Source organism: Argopecten irradians, chromosome 16 (assembly GCF_041381155.1).
Source record: "Argopecten irradians isolate NY chromosome 16, Ai_NY, whole genome shotgun sequence".
In the NCBI taxonomy this organism is placed as follows: Eukaryota; Metazoa; Mollusca; class Bivalvia; order Pectinida; family Pectinidae; genus Argopecten; species Argopecten irradians.
The window spans coordinates 32,154,795-32,166,421 of NC_091149.1; the positions used below are offsets into that span (position 1 = coordinate 32,154,795).

General features: G+C 34.7%; 1 protein-coding gene across 6 annotated transcripts in view; it reads right to left on the minus strand.

The window, feature by feature from the left end:
- LOC138310319 (twitchin-like) overlaps positions 1–11,627 on the minus strand; it is a 136,389-nt gene that overhangs the window by 122,782 nt on the left and 1,980 nt on the right. For all 6 annotated transcript variants that reach the window (XM_069251486.1, XM_069251487.1, XM_069251485.1 and 3 more), the window contains exons 2-10: positions 10,021–10,243; positions 9,508–9,599; positions 8,780–8,977; positions 7,273–8,528; positions 5,849–5,995; positions 4,158–4,252; positions 2,929–3,108; positions 2,518–2,587; positions 1,672–1,764 (exon numbers count right to left, since the gene is read on the minus strand). In XM_069251486.1, coding sequence (XP_069107587.1) covers positions 1,672–1,764; positions 2,518–2,587; positions 2,929–3,108; positions 4,158–4,252; positions 5,849–5,995; positions 7,273–8,528; positions 8,780–8,977; positions 9,508–9,599; positions 10,021–10,243 — 2,354 coding nt within the window. The remainder of the gene's footprint in view (positions 1–1,671; positions 1,765–2,517; positions 2,588–2,928; positions 3,109–4,157; positions 4,253–5,848; positions 5,996–7,272; positions 8,529–8,779; positions 8,978–9,507; positions 9,600–10,020; positions 10,244–11,627) is intronic.

Sequence of the window (11,627 nt, forward strand, 5' to 3'; positions counted from 1 at the left end):
TCAAATACCCCCGAAAAATGGCATTAACCAGTTACCATTGCATTTGATGTTTGTAGGACAGAATACATTTTTTATATATTTACACTTGCTAGGCTTGGTCACTATACGCTAATACTAGCCGATTTTGTTTACCATAACTGCATGGTAACATTGAACTTTGAACTTGCGTAAGGAAATGTTCTGTACAACGTAAAAGGACTACTTTTTTTAAAAAGAAACACATGGCTTTGTTTACATTTTGACGCAACATTACGTGTATATTGTTGTTTTTTCATAGAATTTTGGAAAAATGTAAACAATATATACATGTTTTATATTTATATATGATTCAAAACAATTTTTAAATTAACGATTGTATAAAGAAACGGAAAAAATATCCCGACCGGGGCGACGTGCTTTCATTTTTGTTAAAAATGATGGGTGTCAAATGTAAACATTACCTCTGTGCCTATGTTCGTCCTACGATCGAGCCTTTGGGGTGGACGGGGTGTGAGACCCTCTGATAGAGGTCAGTTATAAACATATCCTCTTGTCTTTGTTCTTTGAGTATCTAATCATGTGTATTATAAAACATGCACCGCTAATAATCCACGTGTTGACAGTTCCGCGTCACCACAAATACATTGTATCCATCGAACACAAGTGAATTTGTTTGATATGGATCTAAGCGTAGATTATCTAATCACATGGCTCCCAAGGATGTAATACCGTCAAGTCAGACGACATCTCAAACACATTGAGCTACTTGAAAATCGGTGTTTTGCCAACTTCGGCAAACTAAAGTGTGTAAGCGTGCGTCAGCTTCGCCTCGCTGCACAATAACGGTCACCAAGTTCACACATGTGGCCGTGTACAAATTCTTTATGTTATTACGCTATATATTAACTTTTAGCAAAATTGAATATATATTTAAAGTTCTGATCTGATTAAATAAAATTATCTCTGAAATTTACTTTGTTTGTCATGTTTATTTTACACTAAAATATTGAACTTTTTTTGTCGTCGCGGATGAATAATTCTATCTTACGTGAAGCGTCACCATTCGCTGTTCAAATGAGTAAGCTCCTCCCACTTTTGACCGACTTTTATTGAATAATTACGTCACTTTCAAATGACGATTTTATTGCATAAAATATAAATAAAAAGTCGTGTGAGTGTAAATATAGGGATTGGATTTCGTTTTTATGTTAACCATGCTTGTATGGAGCAATTCCTCTAAGAATATATTCAATATGGGGCGCTAACGCGCCCCATAGAATATATTCTTAGAGGAATTGCTCCATACAAGCATGGTTAACATAAAAACGAAATCCAATCCCTATTTAACATCATGCTGTTTAAATTACATGTTACAGATAATTATAAGTTTTGTATTTCTCCTACTGAACATGGACTTAATGAATCTTATGTCAATATTCTGATGATTTTTCCCAAAGTCAGAGTTCCTGCAGGAACAAACATTGACCAACAGTTAGTACCTAATACCAACATTATAACTGTGCAACATAGACTTGAAACTTGAAACCCAGATCTAGAGTTATTGGGCTTGCAGTAATGTATCGCAACATTTTAACCAATATGGCCACTGCAGCCCCTAAACTAAAGAGATAACAGAAAATAAAAATATTGATAACAAAACGCTCCTTAGCCTCGAACTCAGTCTATACTGACCTGTAGAAAAGCCTGGATTTCCTCAGAATTCATGTCTTTGTCCGCTTTTTCTCTTCCTGCCCAAAATGGCAGATATTGTTTCAGGCTCTCTCTCTGTTAAAATGATAAAAATAAATTTTTAAAAATCAAAACAGAATAACATTTGTATTTCATATACTTCAAGTGATATTACGTTATTGTAATAATATATAAATAAAAGCATACACTGTGCACCAAAAACTTTTATATGAAACACAAGTTATACTTCTCTGTTGTGAAAACTTTCTCTGGGATGGTCATGTAATTATAACTTATCTTTTATATGATCAAGAACTATTCAACTCAATATATGTACATATATATATATATTTAGTTTCAAATTTAAATACTATTCAAAATTGATCATATCGAAAAAAAAAATCAACTGAACATTGAAGAAATATTGCTAATGTTTGGCCATCCCAAATTTAAACCGATCTGGTCATGCATTAATTTCCAATCCTCTTATCTTTGGTGAAGACTGGCCAGCAGACTCTAGAATATTGAAAGATAACACTAAAATTTGGCTTGATTCTTTTTGTCTCTACTGCATGACTGATTATAGTTTTAAATAAGGGGGAGATGATCTAGTGAAGAACTCTGCTGAGAACAGCTCCCTTCACAGTATGAGTGGATAAGACTATACCAAATATCAAAGGGAAAGAAAACATGATATTTGGTAGACAGCCCTATATAGAGTTTGTGGACTAACCACAAAAAGCATGTGTGACTCCTTTACAACCCGAGAAACTCTGCTACATGAAACAGCACCAACCATCTCCAAACCTCTAATTATAATTAGTTCTTAAACATTAATATGATACTGACCCTGTCTAAAAACACCTCGGCCACTTGGTTAGGGTTGTCTGCACACGCCATCAGCTCAGGGAGTAAGTCTCTGTCAATCAAAAACAGGATCACACAAAAGTGAAAATTATTCATCATGTTTTGATGAAGTTGACAGCCCTGCATTATTTGATAAATTGAATGATCACAAAATGAAATTGAACGTAGCTGATCCTAGCTGATATTGAAATACTAGGGCACAAATTAACAAGCTTCATGCTTCCTGTTTTGATGTAAAAAATAATTTGTGCAACTTAAAAAAATAAACTTTTAGCAAAGTCTTTCATTGCATACAATACAAGTCCTGCAGTTCTATGCATGTATTGATAAATTCACTAAAAATGAAGATTTCTTTAATATTTATTTAAATGATGTATTTTATTTCTCACTTACTTATTATGGAAGTTGTAAAGGTCCATGAGATTCCCAAAGATCTCTTCTTTCTTTTCCAGTAATTTTTCCGGAAACTCTTCTTTGCTGCCATCTTGCAATGGATCATGATAGTTGTCGATAAGGTCGCGGAGGTCACAGATATAATCCTCCTCCGTATCAACTAAGTCCTGGACAGCTTGTCTATCAATGTAAAATTTACACATCCAAGTTACAATGGAATGTTAATATACATTAGGTACAATAAGTTACTTTTGTGTTACTGATGTCGCATTTAACAGCCAGGCCAGTACATTTAAAATAGACTTCAGCGCATTTGTTTTCCGTTTTTGCTCTCTTCAAATATATTTCATTTTCTTTTATATTTCCTTCTTAGTTCTATTATCATGGTATGAGCTTTGTGTACCAAATTAATGAAGTAACTCCAAGTAGAAAAGTTTACCGTACATTTAATATTTAAGAATTTATGAAAAAGAATATCGGTCAGTTAGATATTGAGAATATTCATATGAATAACTCAGTGATGTACTTATTAGGCGTTGATTTTTATGCTGTTACTTATTTTTACAATAAAACAAATCAGTTGTGGCACATTGATATCTTATCCAATAGTAATGACAATGACACTTTTAAAAATGTTCTTTTGTGTGATGTTTTAATACTCTTTGTATATGGTTATGTATATTCCATAAGACTTAACAAACGCAGAAGAGACAGATGTTTATATGTATATGAAGGGAGATAAGCTGCCTTTATGATAATGCAACCAGACTAAATACAAAGCCGTTGATGTAAAATATATACATACAAAGGGAGGTAAGAAGATCTATATTGATGCAAGGAAATGCTGGTGTAGACCTGGTTTACCTAGAGATGTTAGTGGAATATCATATAATACATGATGTCATAATCAATACCTACTCACAAGGGCAGATAACTCTGTAATGTGCCAAGGGCAGATAACTCTGTAATGTGACAAGGGCAGATAACTCTGTAATGTGCCAAGGGCAGATAACTCTGTAATGTGCAAGGGCAGATAACTCTGTAATGTGACAAGGGCAGATAACTCTGTAATGTGACAAGGGCAGATAATTCTGTAATGTGACAAGGGCAGATACCTCTGTAATGTGACAATACATAGTTGAATGCTCTTGGCTAGGAAAATTGACAGTATTATCCAAGACAAAATTTGATAATTCCTATTTTTCGTAATTTATATAAAGTATATTTACTTAGATTTGCTGATGGCCTTGGCCATCCCCTCAGGAGTAGGGCGGGCGTCTGTGTCTCTCCTGGACTGTAGTAGGGCCGCAGGTACATAACAGGCCTGAAACATTTATCTCAATATCAAATACAATATTCTAAATGTAAAACTTTGTAGTAGGGCCGCAGGTACATAACAGGCCTGAAACATTTCTCTGAATATCAAATATAATATTCTACATGTAAAACTTTGTAGTAGGGCCGCAGGTACATAACAGGCCTGAAACATTTCTCTGAATATCAAATACAATATTCTAAATGTAAAACTTTGTAGTAGGGCCGCAGGTACATAACAGGCCTGAAACATTTATCTCAATATCAAATACAATATTCTAAATGTAAAACTTTGTAGTAGGGCCGCAGGTACATAACAGGCCTGAAACATTTTCTAATATCAAATACAATATTCTAAATGTAAAACTTTGTAGTAGGGCCGCAGGTACATAACAGGCCTGAAACATTTATCTCAATATCAAATACAATATTCTAAATGTAAAACTTTGTAGTAGGGCCGCAGGTACATAACAGGCCTGAAACATTTCTCTGAATATCAAATATAATATTCTAAATGTAAAACTTTGTAGTAGGGCCGCAGGTACATAACAGGCCTGAAACATTTTCTAATATCAAATAATCAAAAAACATAATCTAAATGTAAAAAACTTTATGTAAACTTTGTAGTAGGGCCGCAGGTACATAACAGGCCTGAAACATTTCTCTGAATATCAAATATAATATTCTAAATGTAAAACTTTGTAGTAGGGCCGCAGGTACATAACAGGCCTGAAACATTTCTCTGAATATCAAATATAATATTCTACATGTAAAACTTTGTAGTAGGGCCGCAGGTACATAACAGGCCTGAAACATTTCTCTGAATATCAAATACAATATTCTAAATGTAAAACTTTGTAGTAGGGCCGCAGGTACATAACAGGCCTGAAACATTTCTCTGAATATCAAATACAATATTCTAAATGTAAAACTTTGTAGTAGGGCAGCAGGTACATAACAGGCCTGAAACATTTATCTCAATATCAAATACAATATTCTAAATGTAAAACTTTGTAGTAGGGCCGCAGGTACATAACAGGCCTGAAACATTTATCTCAATATCAAATACAATATTCTAAATGTAAAACTTTGTAGTAGGGCCGCAGGTACATAACAGGCCTGAAACATTTCTCTGAATATCAAATACAATATTCTAAATGTAAAACTTTGTAGTAGGGCAGCAGGTACATAACAGGCCTGAAACATCCACATCAAATTCAATACAATCTTCTACATGTAAAAAAAGAATTCTTCCTATGAAATGATTAAGATGTCTAAACATGTCACACTGATGTACATCACCTACAATGTATAAAAGCTGTTTATACCATGGTCACAGATCATACAGCTTTGAAATTTTTTACTTTGAAACTTTTAAAATTTGTTCCAATTAGATTTCAGGATTTTATTTTCTTACAAATATTTTTTTTTAAGTTGTTGTTTTTTTTCAACATGATCATTCTAACACTATGGGTATTTTACTACATTTAAATGTAATTTGAGATAAATTTTAAATATGAAAAAAAAACTTAAAATTATTAATTATCATTACAAAAAAAACAACACTTTAATTTTGAATCTTGAAAATGTTTCTGATTGCTTTTACCTGTTGTTTGTCGTCCAGTTTCCTAACTAACCAATGTGTCGGGACCATCTTGTTAAGTAACTCGATTACCTCCCCTGATTCAAGATGGACGTCGTTAGTGGTATCATGGTAACTAGCGACAACCATGTACTTCTTCGTGCACATCTCCTGTCAATGTTAAATGCTACATTCATTTTTCTGGCATAAATGAATAGATTTACAAACAATTGTTATCCATGTTACATCAAATTAAATACCCATCTTGAATTTCTTGAGATGATGCCATAGCAACAGTGACATCATAAATAAATAGAAACTTCAGGAAGACTATAAACCATCAGAGGTGACATTAAAGTAAACGGTACAATCAAAATAATAGGAGTATGAATCTTTTGATCTAAAGCATTTAAACAGGTGATTTTTTTAATTGGTGGGTCATTGTTATCACATTTTTGAAGGGAAAGGGTACAATTCTGTGCGAATCCAAAACTTATCAAAGATATATTTTGATATGAAGTTATGCGGTTTTTGTATAAAGTTATCAATGATAAACTAGCAATTGCACAAATATCTATCTGAAACAAGAGCAAAGTTGATGCTGACTCTTGGAAATGACTGGAATTCAGCTGATTTTATTTCTGGATGTAAGTGCTCATACTTATTGGGCAGAGTACGTAATACAAATATTGTCGGGCTAATTTGTACATCATCAAACAATTTTCAGGGGTAATTGACAGATTTTCAATAGGTATTTTACAAGTATACACATCTTTACTGGAGCACTGATTTAAATAATGTCATATTGTTCTTATATAATCTACTGTCAGACTGTTCTTACTCAGTCAAACTGAAAGCTTCTTTTAATCCAGCACCTGTTGTTTACTCATAACAATATAATTTCTGTCCAAATGTCATCTATTTAATTGTAGATTGAACCAAATTTAATTATCTACAGTTAACTTGCAGTCATAGCAACTGTTAAAAAATATTTGAAATCTCCCTGATTTGATTGTAATGGAATTGTTCTAATTTTTGCAACTTTAGTTGCCATGGTAACGATCAAGCGAATATTAAAATTTTGTCATCTTTTGCCTATTTTCTGACAGTTTTTTCTAGAGCACAATCTTAAAAAAAACAATGTTCAATAAAACAAAATATACTGATAATATATATCATGTATGTATAGGCACTTCATGCAGATGCATCTTTAGGATTTTGGGGCCAAAAAGGCACAAATCTTACATACAACATTGTTGTTTGACATTAATGGAATTACAGTAAATCACATTAAAGTTACAGAACTTGACATTACTCAGGTGATTAAAACATCAGGTGGAGACAAGGAAAATACTGAATTCACTGTTAGGATGGTGTTAACACTTTACAATTATAGACAAAGTCATCACTGATTAGAGAACTTACATTATAATAGACTTTTTACTTACATCAGAATTAGACATATGTAGTTCTATAGCTGGCATCATTGGTTCTCCGTCAAGGTCACCATCGACAAGGTCAGCTGTGTCGCCATGGTAACGGTTTCTATGCTGACCTTTGACCTCACATGTTGATTGCTTTGAGTTGTCATCGTCTAACTCTCCTAATGACAATGACCCTTGGTCAAGGTCGTCCATTCCCAGTGACTTACTGAGCTTGTCCAGTGTGTCCTGCTTCTCCTGTCTGTCAAGGTCGTCTTTCTTCCCTCCAAGGTCAATGTTGGTATCTTTGTTCTTTTTATCTGTAGTGACTTTCTTTTCTGATGGTAGGTCATCTTCTTTCTTTCCATCCACTGACGCCAAAGTCTTTGATTTTTCTGTTGGTTTTGTAGCTACCTTAGGAACTGTTTCTGTTTTCACAGTTGTAACTGTCGCTTGTTCTGCATCACCCAAAGGAATATGGTCTTTTAGTCTATCAGAATCATCTTGCAGAAGTTCTTCTACAACAGGTGTCTTGGATTGGAGTTTTGGTTTGGCAGCGACTTTTGGAACTTTATCATCTTTAACAGTTTTTATTGAGAGACTCTCTGGTTCACCAAAAGGTGTACATTTGTTGTCTTGATTTTCAACATTCTCCACTGAGGATGTCCTAGATCCCTCTGGTGAATTGACACTTATTATCGTATCCTCTTTGTTCCCGACAGTGCTGACCGAACCTTGCTCCACAACAGAAGATTGTTGTAATGTATCTGCACGGTCCACAATGGTATCCTCCACAACTCCAGCTTCTGTTCGCTGCTCTGACTTTACACTCGCTTTCGCCAAGTCTTTTTTGTCCAATGTCGTTAGCAAAATAGCCTCCTCTCCATTGATAGGAAGGTTTGCATTCAAATTTTCTGCCTGTTCTTCAATGAATTCCTTAACGACAGGTTTTCTGACCTTATCTTTTGGTTTGGGAGCAGGTTTTGGTGGTATGTCTTCTTTCTTAGAGACAGACATCTCTATGTCATCATCACCAGCTTCAGGAAGGCATTCACTCACGTTTTCTGTCTTACTGGAAATAACTTCCTCTTCAACCACAGGTCTTTGAGTTTTCTCATTTGGTTTCTCTGACACTTTTGGCATTTCTTTCTTCCCAAATTGATCCTTTGGAAGTTCTGAAGGCTCATCTTTTTGAAACTGATCTGTTTTAGATTTTTCCTTTTTTCCAGGTTTTGAAGACTTTGTGTCATTTTCACAGCTATTGTCTTCCTCTGTAGACCAGTCTGAAACATAAACGCCACGGCTGGTTCTGACAGAGGTTTCAATATTTCTTCAATATTTCACGGTTTGTTTGTTTTAATATCTTTCTTTCATGTTTTTTGTTTTGTATCATCTATACCTAGCCCGAGATACTCTGACCCTGAGTTATGCATTTTGTTGTACCTGTTTTATATATCGCTGTATAAAATTCACATATCAAATTACATTATTTTTTTCACATATAAATATGATATATGTTCTTGATTTTACTGACCTTGGACATCCACGTCAAATTTGACCTCTGATGACCCCTGTGAGTTGACCGCCCGACAGATGTAGTGACCAGAATGTTCCGGCCTGGCCTCCCATACAATCAGACACTGATCTCCCTTCTCCTCCAGTATCTCCACATCGTCTCCATCACTGAGTTCCTCCCCATCTCTCAGCCACAACACCTGGGGCGGGGGGAAACCTGTAAATATAAGGTATAATTTTGTTTTTCTTCAGTTTATGAAATATTACATCAAAGCAACCATGCTATTCTGACCGTTAAATGTACACTACAGCACCCCAATGTTTCAGCTGTTACTATCACTGTCGTAATATCCACACACAGTTTGAATATCTAAAACAAAAACTGAAGGCTTGAGACTGGTTGTTTGGTACTTTGATTTACATCAAAGGAATCGAATAATCTTACAATATGGTTGAGTATATGGCTTTGAAGTAAAACATCACTTTCAGGTAAATGTAAAATATACATTGTAAAGGCCTGCGATTGGTCAGGGTATTCTTCTTTTTTTTTCTTCAGTTTTGCTTGGGGAGGCTAAAATTACGCATACGACAGTAAAGTAACTTCTGGATTATCGATGATGCCATACTTACCTTTTCACTTCAGAAATATTGATTACGGACGTGTCTTCTATTCACTATCTTATCTGTTTTTGATACAATTAGGATCTGTGGTAAAATCTGTTTTTAGATATCAACATCTTGACTCACCCTGGACAGAACACTTGAGAATGAGATCGTCTCCATCCTTGACTGCTGTGTTGGTAGGCTGCGGGGATGTTAACACTGGTGCCGCAAGATCCCTATAGTGCAGAAATTTTACAATGAAAAAATGGCGGGAATCGACGAAACTGTCAGATAATGTTGAGTTACCTCCCCTAGAACATATAATTGGTCTACTGGTTCTAAAGCATGACTACCCATGTTCAACAAGATAAGACTTCGTTTCTAGAGATCAGGCTTGTTTTACTTTAAAGTAGACAAACAGTTCAATTATAAATCCATAGTCAGTTACATTGAATGTTAGGTAAACGATGGAAGGTAGCCGGCTCGTTTAATGTCAAATTGCTGTTTATTGTATATGGCAATAATCATCTAAATAAACATCTCTAATTAAACTGTAAAATGAGCGAGCCAGTACAATGCCGGTACAAAACACAGGTTATTCCGAAGGGTTCAGATGTCTGATCTGGTCAACATTGATAACAATGCTTAGCAACTTACTTTTGTAATGTTCTTGGTGTCTGACGATGGACTTGAACTTTGACCTCCGACTTATCTGTGCCGTGTTTGTTCATGATGTGTAGTTCGTATGAGCCTGCGTCATCCCTGATGACGTCAGGAATGGACAACGTCCACTTGTGGTCATTCTGTACAATCTCCATCCCGTCAAACAGTTCGATTGGCTCTCCATTTTTGTAGATTTTCATACGTGGCTCTGGGGTACCTGAATATGAAACATACACGCGTTTAAACAAATGTACATGCATACATATATTCGTGTTAAATGAAATATGATTTAATACGGAAAAGCAAGGTGGTCGTAATGCTGAAACGATCATCACAATGAAAACAAATTCAAAACTAAAACAAGCGTCCGTAACGGCATGGTCGTAATAACGGGTGGTCATAATAACGGGGTCGTCGTAATTACGGGGTCGTCGTAATAAAGGAATAATCGTAATGACCGATGATCGTCATAACAGGGATGTCGTAATTGCGAAATGGTAGTTGGAATAACGGGGTGGTCGTAATAGCGAGTTGGTCGTAATTGTGAGGTGGTCGTAAGGTGGGGTTTCACTGTTCATATGTTTGATTTATTGATACCTTATAATGTTCTTGTTATGTTTATTGCCAACCGCACGCTATAAGATACTTATATACGACTAAGATCAGAAACTTTGTAACTATTTCCTGAAATAAGAAACATTCCATAAATGTTCAACCAAGCAATCGATCAAGTAAATCTACCTCATTGGAATAATATGATTTATTTTGAGTTAATATGAAATTATGTATCGCGGTTTTCAGGCATTCATTCGAAGTAAATAATTCCCATGCAGTTTATTTTACCAAACCTTGCTTATACTAATTTTCTTTTTATCAATTCAAGACAGAAACTTGTGATATAATGTCTTTTCGAATATTTCTACGGCAAGTAATTGGATTCAGGCAAGAAAAGAAACTAAAACAAAACCGCACAATTTAACAAAAATATTTACATATCAACGTTCCGACCTACGTTATTTACAATTTCGCTCAACCTCATCAAAGTCAGTAGTATAGAAATGTATGAAAAACGGAAACAGGTAGGTATCCAGTAAATCTATGGAAATCCTATTTCTAGATGCAAGAATTGTCGTTTATTAACGCATATTGGAACAGTTAAGATAACATTAGCACGGTAGTGCTATTATTGTAACAGAAACAGTGAAATAAATAAATAAATAAATAAATAAATAAACAAATAAAACTAAAGTTCTGATCATTGCTTATGTGAAACGTGTACGACCCCTTATTGGTTCCTGCTAGGTACAGTGTATAACAGTGAAATTCAGATTGGGCGTACAATGTGCGAGAAGTTTAATTCATCTTTTCTTAAAACTTTTTTTAGAAACCAAACTTTGACGGAGATTATTTTTAACAGTGACCTTTGTTGTCAATGTCAATAGTCGTTCTTTGTTACTCCAAACTTATAAATTCTAATGATAACTGAATCCATGAAATTTTCAACAAAATCCACCACTTTGTTTTAAACTTATTACCTGGAAACAAGAATATTCATTTTTTTGTTGCAATAACCGATGTTGTTGACCTTTTGACAAAAACTA